Source organism: Arvicola amphibius, chromosome 6 (assembly GCF_903992535.2).
Source record: "Arvicola amphibius chromosome 6, mArvAmp1.2, whole genome shotgun sequence".
NCBI lineage: Eukaryota > Metazoa > Chordata > Mammalia > Rodentia > Cricetidae > Arvicola > Arvicola amphibius.
Window position 1 is genome coordinate 25537588 of NC_052052.2, and position 27538 is coordinate 25565125.

Below are 27538 nucleotides of genomic sequence, written 5' to 3' on the forward strand. Positions count from 1 at the left end.
AGACCAGGCTGACCCTGAATTCACAGAGATCCACCTGCCAAGTGCTGAAATTAAAGGTGTGCACCACACCTGCTCAGTTAATAAATCTTAACAGAAACATATAGTTGGGGGCTGGAGCGATGGCCCAGTGGTTAAGAGAGCTTGCTACTGTTGCAGAGGACCTGAATTGGTTCCTAGCACTCATGTCAGGTGGTTCGCAACCATCTGCAATTCCTCTTCTATGGGATTAGACACCTTCTGACCTCCACAGGCATTACACATGTGCACACGTACATGTAAGCATGCACACTCACATGCAAACACAAATATAATCAAATAAAATAAATCTTAATAAATAATAAAGAGCTGGGCACAGTAGTGAATGCCTTTAATCCCAGGACTCAGGAGGAAGCAGAGGCAAATGGATCTCCGTTGAATTCAAAACCAGCTTGATCTACACAGCAAATTCCAGGCCAGTCAGGACTATGTAGAGAGATCCTGTCTCAAAAATAAGTAGACAGACAGATAGATTTTAATTTTAAAAAAGTATAGTGCATTGACATTATAATCCAATGGTAGAGTACTTAATTAGTGTTAGCATGTAAAGGTACTAGATTGTTTGATTCCCAGCACTGAAAATTAAATAAATAAATAAATAAATAAATAAATAAATAAATAAATAAGGAGCATGAAGTCTAGAAAGAGCAAGCACTTATTTTATATGGAGTAACAAGAGGGTCACTTGTGCACCCAGAAGTTAATGGCTGTACAAGGCCAACCTTCCCTTGCTAACAGACTGTCTTCACTTTTTCATTAGAGACAGGGACAGCTACTGCTATACAAGATGACTGCATACAAAGATTATGTATCACTTGGAAATGTACCTATCAGCTTGAGAGGGGTAGAGAGATAACAAGGCCTCCTGGTTGGTGTCTTCATTCCTACTCCCCTGTTCTTGAAAGAGCATATAGACAAGCCAGCTGATGTAATCTAGGCTCCAGGGCAGAGGAAGCAGGTCATTGATGATTTTATCACCCAAAACAAGCATCTGCTGGCAGCAAGACTCACTAGTCACAAGTTGTCCTGTGAACACTGCCCCATGAAGTAGTCTCACTGACTGCAGAGGCTAACAAATCCTGGCACAGTGAGGTTCATGCATGTTACAGCAACCAGCAAGACTTGCCTGTACCTTGTTGTCTGAAGGTAAGACATTTCACATGAAAATAACTCCTGACTAAGAAAATAAAGCACAACCCCTCTGTCCTCCAAAGCTATGCTTCCAGACATCACTGATGAACTTGCCCATTATTTTCTCTCACGGTGGCTTTGCTTACTTCTGATTATATCAGAGGATCCCTACATGTCCTTGATCCTTTTCAGCATGGTCAGTTTCCAGGCTCTCAGTTCCTCCAGATAAGGGGGCTTGCTGAGGGGCTGGGGTGTAGCTCAGTTTCTAGAGTGCTTGACTAGCATTCATGAGGCTCTAGGTTTAATCACCAGCATCACATAAACTAGGTACAGTGGTGTTCAACTGTAACCCCAGAACTGTGAGGTAGACTAAGAAGATTGTAAACTCAAGGTTATTCTGAGCTACATCATTCAAGGCCAGAGAAAGAAAAAGAAAGGAAGGGAGGGAGGATGGGAGGGAGGGAGGAAAAAAAAGAAAGAAAACAAGGAGGAAGGGAAGAAGGAAAAAATGGGGGTTCCATGTATCAAGAAACCGAGAAAGGACAATTTGGAGGTATGAAAGGACTAGTTCGAGGTAACGAGGGAGGAGTCAAATAAGAACAAAGTATATCTCGGTGCACCCCTATCTTAGCGAGGCAAGCAGGTCTTGGTGAACTTGAGACCAGCCTGATTTACATAGCAAGTTCCAGACAGAACAGGGCTATATGGTGAGAAAAGAATAAAGTATATTGACAAATGTATGAAGATGCCACTGGGCAAGGTGACATCTATTTGTAATACCAGTTCTTAGGAGGCAGAAACAGGAGGGTCAATGTAAATTCAAAGTCAGCCTGGCTCACAGGGAATTTCAGGACAGGATCACATAGCAAGACACGAGAGAGAGAGAGAGAGAGAGAGAGAGAGAGAGAGAGAGAGAGAGAGAGAGAGAGAGAGAGAGAGAGGGAGGGAGGGAGGGAGGGAGGGAGGGAGGGAGGGAGGGAGAGAGAGAGGAGGAGAGAGAGAGGGAGAGGAGGAGAGAAAGAGAGGGAGAGGAGGAGAGAGAGAGAGGGAGAGGAGGAGGAGAGAGAGAGAGAGAGAGAGAGAGAGAGAGAGAGGTGAGAGGAGAAAGAATGAATTAATACAAAATAAACAGCATCCTAACATTGTATACAAATCTCTTTCTTTAGGAATCATTTCTCGAATTAGATTCCCAGAAGCAGAAAACTGTGAGCTTTTTAAAGTTAGACAGAATTTTATTTTTAAAGAAACAGCTTATCATATATTTGTGTATTTATTTTTAAGGAAATGAGCAGGAAAACTTGAAGCAAAGCATTTTACTTCAAAAACTATGAAATACTGAATGGCAGGGTGTATGATAGAAGGAAGGTAGGATGACAGAAGTCATTTAAAAAGAACCCAATTCTGAGGGGCTGGAGAAATGCCTCACAATGAAGTGTACTCGCTGCTCTTACAGAAGACCTGGGTTCAAATCCCAGCACTCTTATGGCAGCTAAGAACTGTTAGTACCTCCAGTGCTAGAGGGTCCAAGCTCTCTTTGGACCTTCTCAGGCACCGCATACACACACACACACACACACACACACACACACACACACACACACCACATAGCACATATGTAAGCAAAATACCTATTCACATGAAATAAAAAATAAATCTTAAAAAAATTCTGAGCAAATTATATTCAGAAGTTCTATAGAATAAATGTCTGTGTACACCCCAAATTATATGTTGGAAATCTTAACCCCTCAAGGAACTGGTATTTAGGGCATGAGGCCTCTGGGAGGTGAGTGCTACCATTCTAAAACAGGCTTCATGGAGTTTGTTTATCTCCCCCACCATGTGAGGAGAAGCAAGTGCCTATGAGGAACAGGCTTCTCACAGAAATTCTGATCTGCCAAAGCCTTCATCTTGAACTTCCGCAGCCTCTAGAACTGTGGGAAAGAAACTTCTGAGGTTCCTAAGTCACCCTCTGTGGCATTATGTTTCAACAGCCAAATGGACTAAGACAAGAGGCAGCTAACAGTAAAGCAGAATATTTAAGAGGCCCTTAGCACACCAGATGGGAACGGAGCAGTTATGAGATAGGGAAATGGGAGAGGTGCTGTGGGTCAGAAACAAATGCTCTGCAAAAGAAAGTGGGTCCTGCGGGGACGTCTATCATATATACATAGCAAGGAAGCAGGTGACCCATTTCTTCTCAAGATGTAATAAGCCATTTGTGTGAGATTACAATGGAGAGCGGGGATGCTTAAAGGTATATATGCAGAGACGGTACTAGAAGAGTCTAAGTCTGGAGTAGAGACCCACACAAACTACCCAAAGCAGAGGCCTGGAAGTAACCTAGGGCTGTAAGAGGAAAAAAAAAGTCAAGTTTGTTAGCTTATCTGTTAGATAACTAAGTTAGAATTTGAAAAAAAAAATCTAGGCCCCAAGGGATTCCAGATTTGTCAGAGTAATAACCAGAAGAATAAACGAACTCTTGGCAATAATTTCACAGCCTAAAGGATGTAGACAAAATTAAAAAATACAAACCAAAAGCAAGCAAGCAAGCAAGCAAGCAAGCAAGCAAGCAAGCAAGCAAGCAGAAAACCATGGAGAGTTGGGGCGGGGCATGACTAAACAACAAAAGAACACCGGATTGCTGAGAGGAAAGGCTGTCCTTGGTTATGTAATTGTTCTCCTTGGCTGCCCACATCCACGCCTTATCTTCTCTTCTGATAAGAGGGAAGCTCAGGCCGCACCAGGAGTCAGCACATGAGTGCTCAGGAGAAGCGAGCAGCAGAGAGCTGCAGATGAAAGGCTTGCAGAAGCTGAGCCGCTGCTCAGTGACTAGAATGGGGAATAAGCATGGTAAAGAGAACACCTGACTCTTCCTAAAGTCAAACTGTGGTCCATGTGGACCTTGCTTCCTGAACTCCTTCACAAAGCAGGACCAGCAGCAGCTAATTGCCAAGGGCTGAACCACGCCTACAGTGCCTGTTCCAGGTCCCAATTAACCGTCCTCCTTGCTCCTTCTGCCACAATTCAGAGGCTCTTGACACAGAACGAGTACAGTGCTCAAGCCAAGCAAGACTAACTTTTTCCTCTTTTAAATGGCACTCCTTACCACTTCAAAAACACAAAATGTCCACAGTACCTGCTCTTGGGCATCATAATGTATGTGTAGCAAAAAGGATGAACAATTCACCCTGACAAGCTAAATGCCTTTACAGTACTGCAGGCATTTCAGGAAAACCCAGAGCAATACATGACAATTTCTCCCAACTTTGGATACAGAGCTACTTGACCTACCTCGATGAAAACAGAATAGACCAGAAACCATTAGTGAAGGCCAGTCAACACTGAGCAGGATAAGAACTATAGTGCATACACATTCTTCAAGTTTTCCTTGTGGATTAAACAGAACTCTGAAGCTGTATCCTCAAAGAAGCGCCTACCAGTTAAGTACTTAGAAGGTACAGGTAACCTTACCACCTTCCACAGTTTTTCATGGCTTTGAGGCTAAAGCACTAAGTAAGCTCTTAAGCAAAGCATGGAGGGTCTAACAGACTGCCCCATTTTTAGCCACGCTTGCGGTCCTCGTGCCAAGTCAAAGTCCACAGTGTCCCTCTGTGCAGCACTACCTGCAGCAAAGACCCAGCTGGTATGCAGAAGTCCTCCTCCACGTCCACCCACTCTGTCAGACCACAGAGCTCTGGAAATTCTGTTAGTAACGACAATTCGTAACCACCCCCCACCACAGGTAAACAAGCAAAAGAAGTCTCTAGCTGATCCAAACCCAGGGTCTGCCTCCCAGCATGCAACTGCATTCAGTAAAGCCTGAGTTGTGTTTTCACTACCTTCCAAAAGCCTGCTATAGCCTCAGCTGTGCTGACCCATCGTTAATGCCATTGGTCCTGATCAGCCTGGCTGCCCTCTCCCGTGTCCTTTGCAAACCATCACTCTTCCCCTTTCTGGACACATCTTCCTACCAACCTGCTGGGCTTTCATTCTTAGCACAGCTGTCATCCCAGCTCACTCATCACTCCTGCCTTCTACATGGTGTTGACATCTGCCTTTCAAATCCTCGTCATCCCAGGTCCTGCCTAAGGAGTAAAAGAGTTCCAAGAACAGACTCTGGGTGGAATCACACTGAGTCAAGACGAGCAAGCTGGGTGGCTGGTCTTTTTTTCTCCCTTGAGTTTCTTCTCTCTAACAGGGATAGTAGCAGTACCACATAGACTTGTTATGTGGCTTGAGAACAACAGTCTGTAAAGGGCTCAGAATAGCACCTGGAGCACAGGAAGTGTCAGTGAACATCAGCTGTTGCTGTTAACACCATCATTGTTAATGGCCATCAGTTCCCACAAGGACAACCGTTGTTTCTAACAGAATTTCAATCAATAAAGACTCAAACCTGTTAGTTCAGAGGCAGAGGAAGCACCCAGCTGACCTTCCTCCTCTCTCCTACTGTGACAAAAGTCTCCTCAAACTCAGTGTCCTCGCTTCTCTTCCTTCTGCATCTCTCTATCGGTCCATCTTACTCTCTATGGTTTTTTTCTTAATCTTTTGTTCACTTCCTGTCAACTGCCTGCTTCCTCCGCCTCTAGACCTATGGTTGACTTTATTTACTTCTGTTTACAATATTCGAGCAGAGAGTTCTTGGATGAAAGGTGTGTGCTAGGGCTGAGCCACACCACAGCTAGAAGCATGTTCCCAGTAAACAATGCACTCAGGTTCACAGCGTGATCAACAGACTGATGCATCCTGTGAGGCTGCTTCCTGTGGTTTTTCAACCCCTTGTCTCCACTAAACCTCGCCATATGCTTCAGCAACATCTTCCACAGCTGTGCTTCAGATCCTGCCACTACCAGAACTTCTACAACCCCAAATCCTAAATTCAAATATCCTATGCTCTGCATATGGCCTCTTGCCCTTCCCATAATCACTGTTCCTGGTTATCTGCTTGACCATGGAAACCTCCAAACGACAGCCTTCTGTGTTCTACCAGTGAGCCCATCCTACCTTTACCTCCTTTGGTATCTTTTTTATTTTCTGTCATCCACTCCCTTGAAAACCTTAATTTCCATGCCCCAATTTCCTTTTGCACAAACCACCTAGCAAATCTCCTAACTTGGATGAGTCAAACTACCAGCCTTTTCCTGGCAGGGTTGCTGGGAGCTACTGAGAAGAGGCACATGACTGGAAAGATCAGCACACTACTGTACAGTCTCCATCTTCAAGACTACTTAGAAGGAAGGCTTCCTATTTCCTTACCTAGTTCTCCATCTTCTCTGTCACAAAGGCTACTTCAGACCCTTGCCACTCTCCCTAAACCCCTGATCTTCCTGTTTATTGCCCACCTACCCCTACCCTACCTGTTTCTGCTTCCATTTTCCATAATCTATCACACTTCAGAAGAACCAAAGAATGACAAGAATTCCTTTAGCAAACCTATCAATATTTGCTTTAGTTATATCCATGAAATCCTTCCTCCATGTCACAATGAAGGAGGTATCCTACTTATGGCTAATCCCATGCTTAAGACTAAACCAATGCTCTGTATTATTCTATACTAACCCCCACTCCTACGCATCCTGTAAGGCAGAGTCTCTAAGGTATGGTCCCTGGACCAGAGTACTAATGTTCTCTGGAAACTTAGAAAATCAAATCTTAGGGTGGGGCCCCGCTGGGTTGGAGCCCAGTGATCTGTTTTGAACATAGCCTTCAAGTGAAGTTGATGATGCTAAAGTCCAGGGACCCCATACCTAAGGGAATTAATTCTTGGTTACTCTCTTTTCTGTATCCTTCATTTACTTTGATAGTAAAGCATCTCTCTTGTTTGGGAGGCAGAAGCAGGTGGATCTCTGTGAGTTCAAGGTCAGACTGATACACAGAGTGAGTTCCAGAACAAGCTCCAAAGCTACACAGAGAAACCCTGTCTTGAAAAACAAAAACAAAAACAAAACAACAACAACAAAAAATAAGCGGAACATTTCACAAGATAAAACCCACCTAGCACCACTGTTGGCCCAAGAACCTATCTATAGCTACCCAGGTCATAGGCTCTAGAGGAGAACTACTACTGCTTTCCTGCTAAGTGGGCACAGCATTAAACTAACTCCTAACAACTTAGCACCACACCCATGGATTAGTGCACCTCTCATCAGAGAAGCTTCCTTTTGCAGTAGGTGATGATTAACTCAGACCCACAACTAGGTGCACAGAGGAAGAAACTGCAGAATGTTCAAGAATGCTCAGTCTTTCAACGCAATGCCCATCAAAATCCCAGCAAAATTCATCAAAGACCTCGAAAGAATGGTACTCAACTTCATTTGGAAAAGCAAAAAACCCAAGATAGCCAAAACAATCCTGTACAAAAAAAAACTTCTGGAGGCATCACAATCCCTGACTTCAAACTCTACTACAGAGCTACAGTACTAAAAACAGCCTGGTACTGGCATAAGGACAGACAGGAGGACCAATGGAACTGAATAGAAGACCCGGATATCAATCCACACATCTTCGAACACCTGATATTTGATAAAGAAGCAAAAATATCAAATGGAAAAAAGAAAGCATATTTAACAAGTGGTGCTGGCATAACTGGATATCAACATGTAGAAAATGAAAATAGACCCATATCTATCACCATGCACAAAAGTCAAGTCCAAATGGATCAAAGACCTCAACATAAAGCCAGCCACACTGAACCTTACAGAAGAAAAGTGGAAAGTACACTTGAACACAATGGCACAGGGAACCACTTCCTAAATATAACTCCAGCAGCACAGACACTGAGAGAAACAATTAATAAATGGGACCTCCTGAAACTGAAAAGCTTCTGTAAAGCAAAGGACACGGTCAACAAGACAAAACGATAGCCTACAGAATGGTAAAAGATCTTTACCAACCCCACATCAGACAGAGGTCTGATCTCCAAAATATACAAAGAACTCAAGAAATTGGACACCAAAAAAAAAAAAATCACATAATCCAATAAAAAAAATGGGGTACAGACCTAAACAGAGAACTCTCAACAGAGGAATCTAAAATGTCTGAAAACACTTAAGGAAATGTTCAACACCCTTAGTCATCAGAGAAATGCAAATCAAAACAACTCTGAGATTCCATCTTACACCTGTAAGAATGGCCAAGATCAAAAACACTGATGACAACTTATTCTGGAGAGGTTGTGTGGTAAAGGGAACACTTCTGCATTGCTGGTGGGAATGCAAGCTGGTACAACCCCTTTGGATGTCAATATGGCGATTTCTCAGAAAATTAGGAAACAACCTTCCTCAAGACCCAGTAATATCACTTTTGGGTATATATCCAAAGGATGCTCAATAGTGCCACAAGGACATGTGCTCAACTATGTTCATAGCAGCTTTGTTTGTCATAGCCAGAACTTGGAAACAACCTAAAAGCCCCTCGATCGAAGAATGGATAAAAAAATGTGGTACATCTACACAATGGAGTACTACACAACAGAAAAAAATAACGACAGCTTGAATTTTGCAGGAAAATTGATAGAACTAGAAAACATCATTTTGAGTGAGGTAACCCAGACACAGGAAGACAATTACCACATGTACTCACTCATAGGTGTTCTTAAACATAAAGCAAAGAAAGTCAGCCTACAAACCACAATCCCAGAGAACTTAGACAACAATGTAGACACTAAGAGAGACTTACATAGATATAATCTACATGGGAAGTAGAAAGTATAAAAAGCCAAGATCTCCTGAGTAAATTGGGAGCATGGGGACCTTAGGGAAGGGTTGAAGGGGGGATGGGAGAGGCACGGAGGGGAGCAGAGAAAAATGTAGAGATCAATAAATATCATGGAAAGAAAAAGAATGCTCAGCCTTAAATGGAACATATACATTACCCTGTCCTCCAAAGGCTCAGAGACGAGGGGAAGGAAGGCTATGATCCAGATGCAGCGGATAGCTATAAGGAAAACGTGTCTTCTGGACACAGCAGGGCAGCTGCATCTCTGAACCCACAGCACGGAGAGGAGAGTTAGGCTCTAAGTTTCACCCCAGCCAAGTACTACTGGCAATTAATAGCTGCTGGGAGAGAAAAGGTCAGTTTTCTCTAATAGTGTAACTCCTGAGAAGTCACCCAGTGGAAGGACACACATCAAGAATACTTGGGAGCTGGAGAGATGGCTCAGCAGTTAAGAAAACTGACTGCTCTTCCATAGGTCCTGAGTTCAATTCCCAGCAACCACATGGTGACTCACAACCACCTGTACTGAGATCTGGTTCCCTCTTCTGTCCTACAGGCAGGATACTGTAGAAAGAAAGGAAGGAAGGAAGGAAGGAAGGAAGGAAGGAAGGAAGGAAGGAAGGAAGGAAGGAAGGAAGAGAGAAATCTATCTTAAAAAAAAAGAATATTTGGGCAACACGTATGTGGGGGGGGAGTGAACATGAGTGAAACGAATGAGATGAAATCCTCAAAGAACTGATACAAAGTTTAAACAGCCTGGTGGTGGTGGCGGCGGCGGGCGGCGGCAGTGCAAAAGCAAAATAGTGATGCTGAGAAACCAGATATGGCAACAAAGAAAAAGAAAAAGAAAAAAAGCCAAGTGCTTCCTTCGACGCGAAAATGTGAAAGATCTCAATTTAATAAGGAAAAAAAAGATAAACTAAGGGTGCTATTACAAAATCTACATTAGGAATAAAATGTCAAGCCAGGCAGTGGTGGTACATGATTTTAATCTCAGTAGTCAGGAGTCACAGATGGATCTCTGTGAGTTTGAGGCCAGCCTGGTCCACAAAGGGAGTTCTAGGACAGCCAGCGTTACACAAAGAAACTCTACCTTAAAAAATAACAACAACAACAACAAAAACCAATCAAACAAACAAAAAGAATAAAATGGCAGGAGTCAGAGAGATGGCTCAGCAGTAAGAGTATCTGTTCTTGCTAAGGACCAGGGTTTTATTCCCAGCACCCACATAGTGGCTCACAATTGTCCAGGACTCCCATTCCAGGAGATCTGATGTTCTGCTCTGACCTCTGTAGGAACCAGGCACAGATGTGATATACACACATACATGCAAGCAGAAACTCTCACAAATAAAAGAGTCTTTAAAAAATAATGACAATAAAGCCAGGCAGTGGTGGTGCACACCTTTAATTCCAGCACTTGGGAGGCAGAGGCAGGTGGATCTCTATGAGTTTGAGGCCAGCCTGGTCTCCAGAGGGAGTTCCAGGACAGGCTCCAAAGCTACAAAGAGAAATTCTGTCTCGGAAAAAAAAAATAAGGTGATGTTAGGCAGCAGTCTGTCCAGAGAACCGGTACTAATTTCAAGGGTCTACTGAGGTCCTGAGAACATCCTTCCCTGGGATGAAGAAAACTGCTGTCATTCCCTGCTTAAAGTCCTGAAGGACTTCCCACTGCTCAGTGGTAGAGCATGTGCCTAACATGCATAGGGTTAGGTTTTGCTAATGCCATAATCACACGCTACAGAAAGACACAGACTATGTCTTACACACCTTCACACTTCTAGTGCTTAGAGAAGTACTTCTCACTGAGGTAGGTTTCCATAAATGGCCGTGGGTACATTAAACCAAGAGCAGTAATCTCTAATGCTTCAGTTAAAGGTTTTCCTAAACAGTAAAGCTGGCTTCCAATCCCAGGCCTGCTGCTCATTAGCTGCATGAGGCAACCTGCTTAACCTCTTTGGGCCTCAGTTTCCTCACTGGTAAAACAAGGCTAATAATACCTATTTGGAAATATTGCCATGAAAATTAAACAAAATGACACGGTGCAATGATTAGTACACACAGTGCCTGGCAAGTAGTGGCCTCCCCACTCAGGTTTCAACTTGACAGAGACAACTAGGACAAAACAAATACAAAAATAAGTCACAGTAATCAAGGCAGACCGAGCACAGAATGAGTCATTCCTTTTAAATCATTTGTGCAGGAAGATCAACAACAAAGAAACATAATAAGCAGCAGAATAAATTATACTGGTAGCATGTTCCTTAGCATATAAGCTTGGTGAGAATTCCTCCCAGACACTTCTAAGCTGATAGACTTCCTGCATCCCAGCCCAGCAGGTCAGATTTTGGTCCACAGTACCAGGTTTAGTTTATTCAAACTGGAATAGAACCCAGCTCATAAGGGATATGTTTATAGGCAGGAGATGGAGGAGGAAAACTGACTGCAGCTACATCAATCGGCTGTTTTGCTATCTGGCAGAACACACTGCAAAGCCATTGGTAGAGACTCACACCCACACAGCTGCACTTACCTGTAGCCAAGAACCAGCTTAGAATAGATAATGAGCAGTTTTTCTGCTTTAACCAAGCAGCTGTCAGACTTGCATAAAATGAACATTCTTAGGAACTATGAAGAAATACCGCCCAGCTTTCTACATACACTGGGCCTCTGAGCACTGGCCACAGTATCAGCTCCATTGCTCATGCAGGAAGTGAAAGAGTAGATTTAAGTTCTACTCCCTGGGAACCTGCTTACCTCCACAGAGGCGCGGGGACTCACAGCACCTGCTTCCTCCGAGCCATTCGAATGAGAATGCTGCTCGGCTCCAGGGGGAGCCGCTTCACTGAGACGACCTCTCTTCTGACGAGCCCTGGTTAAACTCTGATGGTCACCAGAGGACACGGCAAGGGTGAAGGGAGACCTGGCGAGGCTCTGCCTCCTCCAAGACGTCCTGCCCCAGCCTAGCCTCAGAAGAAGTGGCTCATCATCTTCAGGTAGAAGGCCCAAGCCATTTGCAGCTTGGGATTTTTGAAAAAATATCACCATGGAATTGAAAGAGTCTGTCCTAAAAGGCTGGCAGCTTTGGGGCTTGCTGCAGTCGGCCTGAAAACACATCCCGTCCAGCCACCAAAAAGCATGACAGGCAGAGTCCTGGCAGCAGGCAGCCCAACAAGCTTGGAAAGACAGGCTTCCTTTAAGAAGCCAAAGGTGATTTTCTCCCCCAGTTCTCAAGCCAACTCCATAGAGTGTCTTCCCCTGATGGCATCTGCTCTCATTAGCATCTAAAAATAAAGAATGAAAACACTTTAGGATAAAACCAGATGAGATTACTCCTCCATAATGAGCTGGAACACCAGCTTTGGGGGCTGTTTTGAAGACAGGTTTGTTGTTTTATTGAGACAAAATCTCACTAAGTACCCTAGCTGGATAGAACCCATTACTAAGACCAGGCTGGCCTTGAACTCACCTTGCCTCCTGAGTGCTAGGATTAAAGGTGTGAACTGCCATGCTTGGCTGAAGACAGGTTTTTAAAAGATAAGAAAATCGTCTATAGAATAGAACAGAAGGAAAAAACATTTTATGACTCAGGATATTTTAGTTTATAAGACAGTTGTTCCACATCCATGGAGAAGGTTCTATTCTCAATGGATTTCTGTCATGTAAAGCCTTTACAAAGAGTTATAACGTATGAAACAAAATATAGAGCAAAATTTTGAGGACTGTTCTGATGAAAGTACAGAGTCTCCAGACTTGACCTTCTACTTGCCTCCAAGGGGTGTCAGGGACAATGGGCTAAGGGACCAGAAGTGTAGGTGGATGAATACGCTGTAACATTTTCTCTACTGAAGGAACAGCAACACAAGCTAAGCACTCCTGACCGCATGAGGTAACACACACAGGTATTTTCTAATCAGCTATTTGCCAGTCACATGACTTTGCATATCATGTCATCAGCCAAAGTAGTGATGAAAGTTACCAAAATCAAGGGAGAAATATCCTAGATGGATTATCTTAATGACAAGCCATACCATTCCAAATAAACAAATGAAAACATGCAATAGTGTTCTACTGTACTGTACGTAATCTAGATAATAACATGATCCCAGATTCTCAGTTGAACTATTTCAGGCATGAAATTGAGCTTCTTGATCATTGCCTCTGATGAAATCTTTTCTAAATGAAAGTTGTTGTCTTAGTCAGGGTTTCTGTTGCTGTGATGGAATACTGTGACAAGAAGCAACTTGAGAGGAAAGTTTGTTTCCATGTACACTTCCATGTAACAGTTTATCATCAAAAGCAGGTAGGGCAGGAACTCAAGCAGGGCAGGAACCTGGAGGCAGGAGCTGATGCAGAGGCCATGGAAGGGTGCTGCTTACTGGCTTGTTCCCCATGGCTTGCTCAGTAACACAGGCCACCAGCCCAGGAGTATCTCCACCTACAATAGGCTGGGCTTTCCCCACATCAATCACTCATTAAGAAAATGTTCCACAGCCTGGCAATGGTGGCACACACCTTAAATCCCAGCACTTGGGATCTCTGTGAGTCAGCCTGGTCTGTTCCAAGAGCTAGTTCCAGGACAGCCAAGGCTGTTAAACAGAGAAACCCTGTCTCGGGGAAGAAAAAAAAAAGAAAGAAAGAAAAAGAAAAGAAAATGTCCCACAGGCTTGCCTCTCCGCAGCTAATCTTAGAGAGACATTTTCTCAATTAGGTTTCCCTCCTCTCAGACGACTAGTTTGTGTCAAGTTGACATAAAAGTGGTGCGGGACAATTCTGTATTCTGTCAATTATGTTTTAAATAAACACTGATTGGCCAGTAGCCAGGAAGGAAATATAGGTGGGACAACAAGACAGGAAGTATAGGTGAGGCAATGAGAACAGGAGAATTCTGGGAAGGAGGAAGCCTATTCCTCCCCAGTCCTATCTAGACACCAAAGAAGCAAGATGTGACCTGCCCCGCTGAAAAAGGTACTAAGCCACGTGGCTAGTATAGGTAAGAATAATGGGTTAATATAAGTTATAAGAGCTAATAAGAAGCCTGAGCTAATGGGCCAATCAGTTTATCATTAATATAGACCTCTGTGTAATTTCTTTGGGGCTTACTGGCTGTGGGAACCTGGCAGGACAGAAACCCCAACAAGCAGGCCCTCATGTTACATAAAAGTAGCCAGCACAAAGTCCTCCCTCCACCCTACCCCTCAGGGCTAGAGATTAAACAGGGCCTCAGACATGTGTATAAGTCCTCTACCACTGGACCATCTCTTCATCCTTTTTTTAAAAAAAATTGTTTATTTATTATGTATACAGTATTCTGCCTACATTTATGCTTGCAGGCCAGAAGAGGGCACCAGATCTCATTACAGATGGTTGTAAGCCACCATGTGATTGCTGGGAATTGAACTCAGGACCTTTAGATGAGCAGGAGGTGCTCTTAACCAGTGAGCCATCTCTCCAGCCCCTCTTCATCCACTTTTTTTTTTAAAAAAAGTATTTATTATTGTGTATACAATATTCTGTCTATGTAGATGCCTGCAGGCCAGATTACATTACAGATGGTTGTGAGCCACCATGTGGTTGCTGGGAATTGAACTCAGGACCTTTAGGAAGAGCAGGCAATGCTCTTAACCGTTGAGCCATCTCTCCAGCCCCTCTTCATTCACTTTTAATCTTCTACTTAGAGATACAGTCTCACTAAGGGGTTCAGGGTGGCTCTGAACTCACTGTGTACCAGGCAGACACTGAACTTGAATCCTTTCAGTCTCCCTAAGAGCTGGATTACAGACCTTCCTGTTTCAAATTTACTGTTTCCAAGGATAGCCTTGAGCTCCTGATTCTCTTGTCTCCACCTCTGAGGTGCTAGAGTTGCAGTCATGCACAATGCCCAACTCGGAATGCCTCTTTAAACTTCCTGTTGACCCATAATAGATGCTCTCTTTCACCAGTTTAACCCTGTCCCTGAAGTTATAATACAGAAAACATATTAGAACTCATGTAAATGCCAGGTGGGTGGGACTCAAAAGGCAAAGACAAGAGTTTCCCAGAACAAGCCAGCTAGCTGTAACTATGAGCTCTGTTGGATTATGAGACCTGCCTCACAATGAATATATTGAAAGAGTGATAGAGGATCTCAGACCTCCACATATACTTGTGCAGAAACACATGCAAACATATAAAAATGGAAAAAAGATAATGTAAATATATATAGATGTGTGTATGTGTGTGCATGTGTGTATACTTGAAATACAGATAGGAAACATGCAATAGAATCAAAGCACTGATGAATAAATGTATCTGCATATACACAGAACTGAAAACACACTAACTAAAGCAATTGTTCATTGGCCAAAACCAACATGACTCCCATGAAATTTTCACTAAGTATCCAACAGGCTAAATGTGGACACTAATCAACTGCAGAATAAAAAGATAAAGGTGGTCTTCTAGACTACTGAGTCACAAGTTCTATGTATGAAAGCCAGCCTACCACTATTCTCTGAAAAATGTGAGATACATTGGCACCTAATACCAGACAAGGCAATTTAGAAAACCAGAGAAAAAAAGAACTTCCTTAAGAAAAGATGAATAAATAACAATTCTGAAACAAAGATGAAGGAAGCTACCGAAATATTCTGTGTCCTTATCCGTCTTCCCACAGTCATCTGCAGCATGTGTCTTGGTAACAGCTGTGCCTACAGTCATTGCTATGATCAATAAATTGTGGCTTAGTGATTTATAAACTTTGCTAAAAGCTGGTATAGTGGTGCACACCTTTAATCCCAGCACTTGGGAGACAGAGGCAGATGAATCTCTGAGATTGAGGCCAGCCTGGGCTACAGAGGGAGTTCCAGGACAGGCAGAGCTGAGTATCACTTTTGCAGCAATTATCTCTGTAATCAGGTTCATGTTCCTGTCTGTTGCCTTCAGTCCAGGGAATTGTCCTAGCACAGAGTTAGCATAACTGGTATTCGAGTAAAGACTCTGGCATCCATTGCCAGACAAACCAGCCTCAGACAATCCGTATGCTCAGAAGAACAGGTCTGAGCAACACATAAAGAAATGGGGAAAGGATGAGACCACCCTCTGTCTTCTCTGCCTAGCTCTTAGAAACATGAGGCTAACAGACAGTCTCCTGCTGAAGGAGCTGCTGAGGAACAGAGGAGGACGCTATGATGGGTGATATTCAAGAAAACAAGCAGAATCTGAATGAGGTGATGGGAGTAACCAGACTGTGGATATGCTATGTCTGTCAACAGGAGAAGATGGTTAGGATTAAGTAGAGTAAGCAGCATTCAATTGTTGCAGGATACATGATAACACTGTGAACTCCAAGTCTGCATTTGTATTAGTTCAATAAAATCAACCTTGGGTCAGGAGATGGAGTTAGCAACTAGTTGACAGAAAGTAATCATAGCGAGTCAGAGGGTGTCGGGAAAATGGATAGGGAGATGTACAGGAAGTAACAGGGAGGGACTTTTGGTTGAGAGCAATGGAAGAGACACTCTCTTTCTGAGGTGGTGAAGAGGGAAGGTCAGTTAGTTGCTCCTCAATCTCTATAAGGTAGCAGGTTTTCACCCCAGGCTTTGATTCCCAAGTATTTATTGGTAAATAGAATGGTAGAGATTCAGTTAAATGGCAATGGCAGGAGGTGGATCCAGCAAGATGTAAAAGTCCCACCAGGCAATGCTAGAGAAGTGAGCCAGTAACTGTAGCCACAGTCAGCAGATGAAACAGCAGTAGACTCAAGTTTAGTAGCTGTGTCGGAAATAAAACATCCAATATTCAAAAGAGAAGAACACTAACATTTGCAAGGGACCACAAAAGGAAGTCTGGCACATCACTGGATGGCCAGACAGATCCAACATTTCCAAGAAGAAAATTTCCTCAATTATGAAGTAACCAATTAGGCTCAGGCTGTTGGCAGGTTAGGACTGGGATCTAGGGTTCTATGGGGATTCCTAGATAAGAAATATTGGTATAATGTTTGAATCTGGGAAGACATTTCTTCTTATGAAGAATGATCACTAACTTGTGACCACGTCTCAGTGATTCATCAGTACAAAGAAGTCTAGGGCCAGGCAGTGGTAGCGCATGCCTTTGATCCCAGCACTTGGGAGGCAGAGGCAGGTGGCTCTCTGTAAATTCAAGGTCAGCCTGGTCTACCGGGTGAGCTCCACGGTAGTTAGGACTACACAGACCATCTAGTGGTGAGTCTCACTACAGACTCTGGCTCACAGGCTTGTACTTTTGGAAGGACCTGCTCCACATCAACAGGTCTTCCCTCTGGTTTATGGCATGTTTTCCCATCTCTTTTTATCTGTTTCTCATTGTGAACAACTTGACTTCACTTTTCTTGAGTGGCTGTACAATGTGCCAAACTTCCTTTTGTGGTTCCTTGGGGTGGGAGGTGAGGTCTCTGGAGTTAAAGAGATGGCTCAGTGGTTAAGATCATGTGCTGCTCTTACAGAGGATGAGAAGTTGGCTCCCAGCACCCACAAGGTGGCTGATAACTGCCTGTAACTCAAGTTCCAGGGGACTCAAGGCACTGCACTCAAGGGCACCATCCCATCTTCAGATATATGTATATATACATAATATTAAAAATAAAAATAAAATCTTAAAAAAAAATCTCTGGGCCAGGCTGGTATGTTTTTTTTTCATTTGTTTGTTTGTTTGTTTTTATTTTGGTTTCTTGAGACAGGGTTTCTCTATGGAACAGCCCTGATTGTCTTGGAGCTCACTTGTAGATCAGGCTGGCCTCCAACTCAGAGATCTACCTGCCTCTACTACCGGAGTGCTAAGATTAAAGGTGTGCACCACCATCGCCCAGTAAGCTTGTGTGGTTTTTGATTTGAGGACTGAAGCGGAAGTTTTGAGGCAAGGTTTGTTTTCTCAGTTGTGTGTCAGTGTGTGGATGTGTGTCCACTCACAGAGTGTAAGTGTTGGTCAGAAGACAAACTGATAGTCAGTTCTCTTCTTTCACAACGTGGGTCTTACAGATGGAGCTCAAGTCATCAGGATTGGCAGCAGGCACCTTTACTTGCTGAGTCATCTTAACAGTCCGAGTGGGAATCCTTTTAATATAGCAAAAAGTTCCCATATATGTAGAACTTATATGTAATTAGGTACCTGCCTATGTGTGTGTAAGTTCCATGTCTCAGGAAACCCTTCTCAGAAGAAAAAAAAAAGCACACTATTCTCTCTTTTGTTTTCTATTTTTGTGAGTTATTATTATTATTATATTATTATTATTATTACTATTATTTATTGAATGAGAAAATATTGTGACACTCAAAGTTTTGGTGTATTTTTTTCTAAATTAAAACATTTCTTGTACCTTGTTATACTTAAGGGAAACCCGTTAGGAAGACCTCAACTTTTATTAGACATCAAATAATACATATAGGAAAGAAGCTCTATCACCATGTAAATGTGTAAACTCCTTTGGGGTAGTCCATTCTTTGCTGGCTGTGTTGAAACTCGCTCTGTAGACCAGACTGGCCCAGAACTCACAGAGATCCGCCTGCCTCTGCCTCCCAAGTGCTGGGATTAAAGGCGTGCGCCACCACCGCCCGGCTTATTTTTATTATTTTTAATTTTGAGTGTGTGAGCATATAGAGCATAGGTCTCTGAAATCAAGTTACAGGCAGCTGTGAGCCACCTGACTCAGACTCCGGCAGCAGAACGAGTGCTCTGCGCCCTCTCCAGTCCTCCTCTGCAGTCCTCCTCTGCAGTCCTCCTCTGCAGTCCTCCTCTGCAGTCCTCCTCTGCAGTCCTCCTCTGCAGTCCTCCTCTGCAGTCCCCCTCTGCAGTCCTCCTCTGCAGTCCCCCTCTGCAGTCCTCCTCCTCTGCAGTCCTCCTCTGCAGTCCTCCCTCCTCTCCAGTCCTCCTCTGCAGTCCTCCTCTGCAGTCCTCCCTCCTCTGCAGTCCTCCTCTGCAGTCCTCCTCTGCAGTCCTCCTCTGCAGTCCTCCTCTGCAGTCCTCCTCTGCAGTCCCCCTCTGCAGTCTTCCTCTGCAGTCCTCCCTCCTCTCCAGTCCTCCTCTCCAGTCCTCCTCTGCAGTCCTCCTCTGCAGTCCTCCTCTGCAGTCCTCCTCTGCAGTTCTCCTCTGCAGTCCTCCCTCCTCTCCAGTCCTCCTCTGCAGTCCTCCTCTGCAGTCCTCCTTCCTCTCCAGTCCTCCTCTGCAGTCCTCCTCTGCAGTCCCCCTCTGCAGTCCTCCTCCTCTGCAGTCCTCCCTCCTCTGCAGTCCTCCTCTGCAGTCCTCCTCTGCAGTCCTCCTCTGCAGTCCTCCTCCTCTGCAGTCCTCCTCCTCTGCAGTCCTCCTCTGCAGTCCTCCTCTGCAGCAGTGCTCTTTTCCCTGTCATTGGTTTTAGTTTATTAGATTTATTGGTTTTAGTTTATTAGATTTATTGATTTCTCAAACCACATTTTTATTTTCACTGATTTTTCCCCTCTATTGTCTTTTTGTTTGTTTGCTTTTTGTTTCCTTAATTGCTCTTAATGTATTATTCTTTTTCAATGTTTTATAGATGCAGAAATCATCAGTTTTCTATCATAAAAATTGAGCCTGCTGAATTTGTTAGTGCATATTTCTGTTTTTTTTTTTCTTCTTCTTCTTTTTTCCAAGACAGGGTTTCTCTGTGTAGCCCTAGCTGTCCTGGAACTCATTCTGTAGACCAGGCGAGCCTCAAATTCAGAGATCCACCTGCCTCTACCTCTGAGTGCTGGGATTCAAGGTGTGCGCCACCACCACCTGGCTAAGGAGCAGTACACATTTTAAGCCCACCAGTTGGGAGGCTAAGGCAGGGGATCACTGTGAGCTCCAAGCCAGTCTGAGTTACAGAGCAAGATCCTATCTTTAAAAAGAAAATAAAGTTTAGCCATTAATTACATAAAACACTTACACAAACAAAACAGTATTTTATCATTATTAAATGCTACTTAATGTTGCTTAGTTACTTTTCTCATTGTTGTGACCAAATACCTGAGAAAAAGGAACCCAAGGAAGGAAAGGTTTGTATATGTCTCCAGTTGGGCAGAGTGCAGTCCACCATGGAGAGGCATGGTCTGTGGTGCTGACCAGCAACCAGAAGGGAACGGCGGTACTCGGCAGGCTTTCTCCTTTTTCCCTTTTTTATGCAGTATGGGGCTGGAGCCCATGGGCAATGCCATCCACGTTCAGAGTAGGTCTTCAAGCCCTCTGGAAATACCTTCACAGATACACTCAAATGTGTGCCTCATCATTAACATGCTAAGTGCTTATTAACCCAATAGAGTTGACCACAGAAATAAGTCATCACATGGGTTGTTCTATTGGGTATTCAATAATTAGAAACACAAGGAAACAGTTCGTCTCCAGCCATTCATTAGATGAGAGTAAGTTCTCCTCTGCATGATGAAAAGATAATTAACCATCTCAAATAGACACTAGTTCTAACTTCAGCTCTGAACACCAGTTACTAAAAGCTTAACCTTTGAAGGACAACTTAACTTCTCCAAGATTCATTGCTGTTGCTCTTAGAAAAGAGTCTGTGAGAAGAGGGGCAAGGGCACTGGGGGAGTCAATATTGGATTCCAGAAGTAATGTGGATAAAAGGTGAGGTGAAAATAAACTCCAATTTTAGATCAGTTCCTCTTCCTGCCCACGCTTCCATAGGCTGGCTCTGCTCCCAGGGCTTAGGCAAAAGCAATATTAAATGCTTACAAAAAAGGGCTTACAGTTGGTAGAACCCGAGACTGAAAACTCTTTGCGAACGGCTGGAGCTCACTGTAGGTAGAAACATGTAGAAAGTTCAGCTAAGGTAAGAGCAATAGGCAAAGCTGATCACTGTCTATAATGGCAAAGCAAAGACGACAGAACTCCCATGTGTGTTACCTGGATGATCCCCAAAGCAAGAGGACATGAAACTAGCAATGCTTATTCTCATTACTCCTCAAAAGGCAGAATTCTAATAAATCTGGCACAAAATCTAGACCGGGTTTCATAATTCCAAGCAGCAGAGTGGAGACTGAAGAATAAATGAATTATTGCCAGGAGGAAATTCACTAAATACTTTCAGTAAGCTGTGAACAATTCTAGAAATATTTAGAAGCACTGCAATTGCCTCTGGCATTCTTAAAACTCAGGCAGGTAACACGTCTGATTTCAGGAGCAAACTTAGAGACTCCACTGATTGGCAACCGCACTACCTCAAAAGCCACACTGAGAAAGCACCCGGGGAATTGAACCAGATCCATCACACTGCATCCAAAGGGAAGGGCTATGGTGGTGGAAATATGAGTAGGGACTGGAGTTGCTTCAAAAAGAAAAAACCCAGAGCAACTGCTAAATTCTTCTGTAGGGTGGGTTTTTTTCTGCAGAAAACAGCACAATGAGGGCATTTTATAGGTAAAATCTGCATATTTCGGTGAATGTTTAAATTTATCAGAGCTAGCTGGGCAGTGGTGGTGCACACCTTTAATCCCAGCACTTGGGAGGTAGAGGCTGATGGATCTCTGTGAGTTCAAGGCCAGCCTGGTCTACAAGAGCTAGTTCCAGAATAGCCAGAGCTGTTACACAGAGAAACCCTGTCTCAAAAAACAAAACAACAACAACAAAAAAAATTATTAGAGCTAAAATTATTTTTATGAAGTCTCATGATTCTGTAACAATGTATAGAATTCATCGAATGTTTTTCCCTGGACCTATTAATGAATTATTATTAAGGAGTAAGGCAGAAGCCTTAAATTTGGTGCTGAGCCTGTGAACTGTGGCTCTACACCATATCCCTTCCAGCAGTCATCACCAAAGGTATGCTGCATCTCAGCCAAGATGGCCACCACAGAAAACTGGGAAACACAGGCACACTAATAGAACTGCTCAAAAACCAACGTAGGGGCACGCCCACCTTCCTTTTGCTGTCAGGATATCTGTCACCTGCACACCTACTGATAAACAAATACAAAAAAAATGGTGCCACATTCCTCCCCACACCAGTTTTCTTCTGTAGAGCACACTCAGAAGGCCAGGCAGGGGGTAACAAATCCTTCATAGGGTGCAATTAGGTATTATGAAGTTTGGAAAAGGCCAGAGTAATAACCATGGCCCCCTCTCCTCTTTCTCAAAAGGGCCAACACTTTTATTTCCTCAACTGCACACGTCAGACTGAAGGTAGCGGCTGCCTCACAAAGTAGTCCTTTGAAAAGAAAATAATTACTATGTGCTGCCTTCGCTGTGTGCCTAGATTGTTAAGAGCACAGTTTGTTAAATGTTATGGTGTAGGTAACTTGCTGAAACTAAACTCTCCGCTAAACAAGTGTTACTAGGCTTTGATTCCTTTCCTTGACTGCAGTGTTTCCATGTTCCCATAGGCCGTTATGAGAAACTCCCTAGGACACAGATGCGCGACACATATGTCTTTGCTGCTATTTACATTAACTTTTGATGATCTGTACAATGAAAAGAGGTTTCCACAGTTGGAGAGCTGGCTCAGTGGTTACAAGCACAGGCTGCAGCCAGGTGGTGGTGGCGCACTCCTCTAATCTTAACACTTGGGAGGCTGAGGCAGGTGAATTTCTGAGTTCCAGGCCAGTCTTGTCTACAGAAGTGAGTTCCAGGACAGCCAGGGCTACACAGGGCAACCCTGACTTGAAAAGAAAACAACAACAACAAAAAAAGAGCATTGGTTGCTCTTCCAGGAGACCCAGGTTTAATTCCCAGCACCCTCTTGATAGCTCATGCTGTCTGTAACACCTACATTTCTTTCCTGGAGGGCCTCTCTTTATCCATTTCATGAAGTCTTCCTTCTCTAAGTGCTGAGCTTGTACCTTGTAGCTTTGGATTCACAGGCTTGACACACTCTTGACAGTAGACATTCATAGAATCTCCTTAGCTTTTAAAGTTCAGCTACTAAACTTTAAATAAATAAATTTGTTATTTTAAGAGGTAAAACTGAACAAAAGATGTCACCTCCAGTATGGATCACTTGGGTTTGAGTCAGGTTTTAATGCTGATTAATATCCTTGGAAATAATTTTTGAAGTTAGGTGTGGTGATGCTGCCCAGCCCACAAGCTCAGCACTCAGGAAGCTGAGACAGGAGGAGCTGAGCAAGACTCTGTCTCAGAGAAAGAGAAGGAAGGAGGGGAAAGGAAACTCAGGGACACAGAAGCACGATGAGTTGTGTAGCGCAAACCTGAAGACATGCTAAGTGGCTAAAGAGATCACTGAGCAATGAACCAGATAGGAAATGGGCTTCCTTGTCAAAGCCCTAGGCTGGAAAGTCCTTTCACATCACAGAGCAATTCTGTGTCTGTGAAAGGACCAGCCAAGTTTCAGTTCCTTGAGCCATCTGCTTCAAACCTCTCCACACCACTTCAAGATGCGAGAGGATTTCACCATGGAAACTTCTGAACAAAATCAACAGTGGAGAATAGCTTCCTAGTTCACCTAGGCAGAGAGTCATCCACCACTGTTGACACCTGGTCCACTACCCAGTCCTTTGTCTGAGTGACACAGACAAAGAAGATTTTAAAACAACCCCAAGTTCTGGTCACCTAAGCGAAAACATGGGAACCATTCTATCTCAGTTTTAATTCAGCTGCTACTAATAAATGAAAAGTTTGCATTAATTGGATATAGTTGTCATTATGTTTCAAAAGGCCCATCTGTCAAGAGTTTAGCCCAGAGACATTTCTCACAACCAAGTGTTAATAGAATCACTGGTATGGCTGAAAATAGTGCTCTTACCATAAAGTCACCTGCTCAGAAACAATCCAGTCATCAAGAGCTTTATACTACTTAAAAGCAGATTAAAACATGTACTTAAAAAAAAACTGTAACTGGGGGTTACATTGCTGCATATGATGTACTCAAAATCCTGCTTTGCTTCTTCTCCCACCACTTTATGACTAAAAGACTCTCAAGAGAATGCTGTCAGCGAGGAGAGCACGCCTCCAGGCCACAGCGTGAAGGAAGCCCACACCTCTCCATGTAATGCTGTCTTTGTACTTCAAAAAGCACACGTATCAAATGATAACAGATAAGCTTTGGTTTGTATAAAAGAGGGTAGGCTCTATGAAGGAAAAAAATGCAAAAAACCAAAAGCATCTAGATAATGCCTAGGATCTAGCAATTTCCGTGAGTTCCCCTGACAATGACATTGTTAAGATGTTGCAGTTGATTGCTGTCTCTGACTGCAGCTACTATGAGCTGATAAATTATTTGCATTCAACTACAATCACACCAACCTCCTCTGAAACCCACACAAAGAACCTTGAATCAGAGCCCTGCTTTGTTTTGGAGAAGATTTTTTCCCCCACCCCTGGTTTGTTTTCTTATTTCTAAAGAAAAGGTCATTTAGAAGCTTACAGCAAAAACATACAGATTAAATAAATTAGCAATAAGCATGAAAGGAAACAAGGAAAACTATAGCTAGCTAAAAAGTGTTATTTCAGCAGGTATGGCAAATAGAGAAAAAGTTTGTCAGTTTATCCATTGAAAGCCTCTCTTTTTGCAGCATTATGTAAGTGTCATAAAAAATTTAAAAAAATAAAACATCTGCAGTAGGCTGAACTGGGACATATGAGGACTCAATACAACTGAGCTCCCAAACTTAAATATCTCAAAGCACTTTTTGCTTATAGCAGATGAAGTGCAGAGCTGCAGATGCCGTCTCATCTGTGTGTAAACGAAAGCCGAGCCGTGGAGTAGTCAGTATTCTTAGAACTTCTGAGAGCCAGTTTATTTAAATTAAATCAAAACCAATCTGTATCTGCACAAAAATAATTTTCTCAGGGCTCTGACTCTCTAGACGCTACAGAGCTGCAGTTGCCCTCCCTCCCACCCTCCCTCTGAGATAAACTGAAAAGAGCCGGCCAGACTGAAACCACTTCAGATGGATCCAGGAGAGGGAGGTTCAAAGGAATCAAAATAGCCCTTGCCTCACCAGCCACCTGCTATAGAAGGGCTTGGCTCCTCTCTGCCCTATTCTTTGTGCTCCCACAGCACATCCTGGAATTTTCATGCATCTGTCTTTTCTACTTCTCCTCTGCTTCCATACTGTGAACTCTAATGGCAGGAACTGGGTTTTATTTTAGCCTGGTATAGTGTCCGTTGACCTAAAAAGTGTCTATAGTATGTAATAACACTAGTTATTAGTTCTCACTAATTATTTGAATGGCATGTCTTAGGGAAGGTCTGGAGAGATGGCTCAGTTGGTAAGATGCCTACTGTAAAAGCATGAAGACCTGAGCTCACAGCCGCAGAGCCCATATTAGAAGGCCGGGACCTGTAACCCCAGTTCTAGAAGGGGTGCTGGTGGGGAGTCAGGCAGATCCCTGAAGCTCACTTGCCAGTCTATAGTCTAATCAACTGATGCTCCAGTTCAGTGAGAGGCTCTATCTCAAAAAACATAGGTAAGGCCAGGCATGGTAGTAGCATGTGCCTTTAGTCCCAGCACACAGGAGGCAGAAGCAGCAGATCTCTGTGAGTTTGAGGCCAGCCTGCTCCACTTAGTGATTTTTCAGGCCAGTCAGGACTACATAGTGATGACCCTATCTACAAACAAACAAACAAACAAACAAACAAATAAATAAATACTTAGAGACATTTTAAAAAAGACACCAGGCATCAACCTCTGGCCTCTACCTGCATAAGCACACATGCATATGCACCCACATACACATATACACACACCCCACACCAAAAAATAAAATTGAAAATAATAAATACCGTAGAGAACTTAATAAAAATGTAGCTGACAGGGACACAGGATCACATGTCTGTGATAGAGTCTTGCCTTGTATGCTAGAGACCCTGAATTCAATCCTCAGTACTTAAGAAAATTAGGGTATTTCAAGCTTCTAAGTATATCAAACACTCATAAGAGCAAAGTATTACAAATATTAGAAAAGTGTAACTTGATGCAGTGTTGACATTTATGTCTCTTTATCTGGTATAGACAAGCTGCTTTCAATTTTCTTTTTGGTTTTTTGAGACAGGGTTTCTCTGTGTTGCTTTGGAGCCTGTCCTAGAACTCACTCTGTAGACCAGGTTGGTCTCGAACTCTCAGATATCCCCTATCTCTGTCTCCTGAGTGCTGGGATTAAAGGCGTGTGCCACCACCACCTGGCCATTGACTTCACTTTATGACATATATTTTAATGCATTGTTCTTTATCCTATACCTCCACTTTCAAATTTCATAATTTATGCATTCTACTGACAAAAATAAAAATCTGGATAAACTGGTCAAGGCTCCTGACCACTAATTATCTAATATGAACTCTCTTTAAACACATGGCATCATTGCTGTGTTGAGTCAAAAAAAAAATAATTTCAAGATTAAGTCTAGGCAGGGCACCAAAATGTGTCATGTGTCTGCAACCTCTCCCCGGCCCCCACAGAAACACATGAAAACCTCCGGAGTCTGTGGCACATGGGCTCTCACTCTCCACCATTTCTTCCCCACTGATGGAGGCACCCATGCTCCCAAGTACTTCCCACATACGCACAGAAGGGTGGAGGCGAAACAGCTCAATCAAAACAGCTTGGGGAAGGAAAGAAGAGAGCCCTTGTCAGAGAAAGACTCCAGGGAGAGACAAGAGAACTTTTGCTTCTGCCTTAGCCATCCTGGGTAAAGAAACCTGTTCCAGGTCTGGTTTTCTGTGCTGAAAGGCCAAGCTTCCCACCCTTTAACCTTTCACAGAAGGAATGACATTAAAATCCACCTTGTTATTTTAAAAGTACCTTGTGAGAAATGTCAGCATAAGCTCTGAGCACACCCTGGGGAGCACAGTGGAGGGCAATTCTGAAAGCCAGCAGTGGAAGTTGGTAGAGGGAACACACAGGGAGAGGCAAGCATGGCTGCTGCCATGCAGACTAACCTGGCAGAGTACAGATTGCCTATCTACAAGGCAGCTTCCTTTATTCTAACTGAGACTCATTCACACCGGCAGGCGCATTTCCATAATCTCCAGCTGACCCAGGTTGCTTTCGGTCAATAAACAATGCAGGTTTGGTGGGTGGGGGGGGGGCACTTTTAACAGGTAGATGGCAGTTCTCTTAAAACTGTAAAACCTGAATTAGAAATGAAGACTTACCAAAGTAAAACTAAATCAATGTAAACACCACTCCTCTTCACCAAGCCTGTGAATGGTCAAGTCATTCCCTTCATTACCTACAAGTGAGAGAATCTCAAACTCAAATGTGTTGTTGGATTAGAATCAAAGCATAATGACAAGCCATTTGGAAGAGCATTCCTAAAAACCCCTGTCTGCTGAGTGAGTTTTCAAAGGTGAACTGGGGCAAGATACTCTGAGCACCATCTTTAGAGACAGTCTCCAAAGCGTCAAACCGGCCTTGGCCAGGATTCCTCTGCTTCATACTCTTTAGACAATGTCAGTGATGTTTAACTCCCCACTCAAGGGTAATCCCTTCTCATCTTATAGCATTGTCTAGCTTCCCTTTGTGACTGACAGGCCAATTCAGGATGCTGGAGTAACAAACTTGAAACCAAAGTGACAAGAACATCCTGATGCTGGTAAGATTTTCCAGTATTGACTGGTTATATCTAAAAATGAAGCAAAGACTATATGTATAGTTTTTGTCCTATCTCTCCAGATAAATATTCTCACTGCTGATTAGGGGATGTAGGTTATTCAAGGTAAGAGAAAGTTGGGTC

The 27538-nt window shown here is 43.4% G+C and overlaps 1 protein-coding gene across 1 annotated transcript in view; it reads right to left on the reverse strand.

Annotated features, from left to right (window-relative positions):
- Nucleotides 1-27538, reverse strand: part of Kiaa0319l (KIAA0319 like) — a 106746-nt gene that overhangs the window by 60487 nt on the left and 18721 nt on the right. The window contains exon 3 of the mRNA XM_042055227.1: nt 11641-12167. Within this exon, the coding sequence (XP_041911161.1) occupies nt 11641-12167 (527 nt within the window). The remainder of the gene's footprint in view (nt 1-11640; nt 12168-27538) is intronic.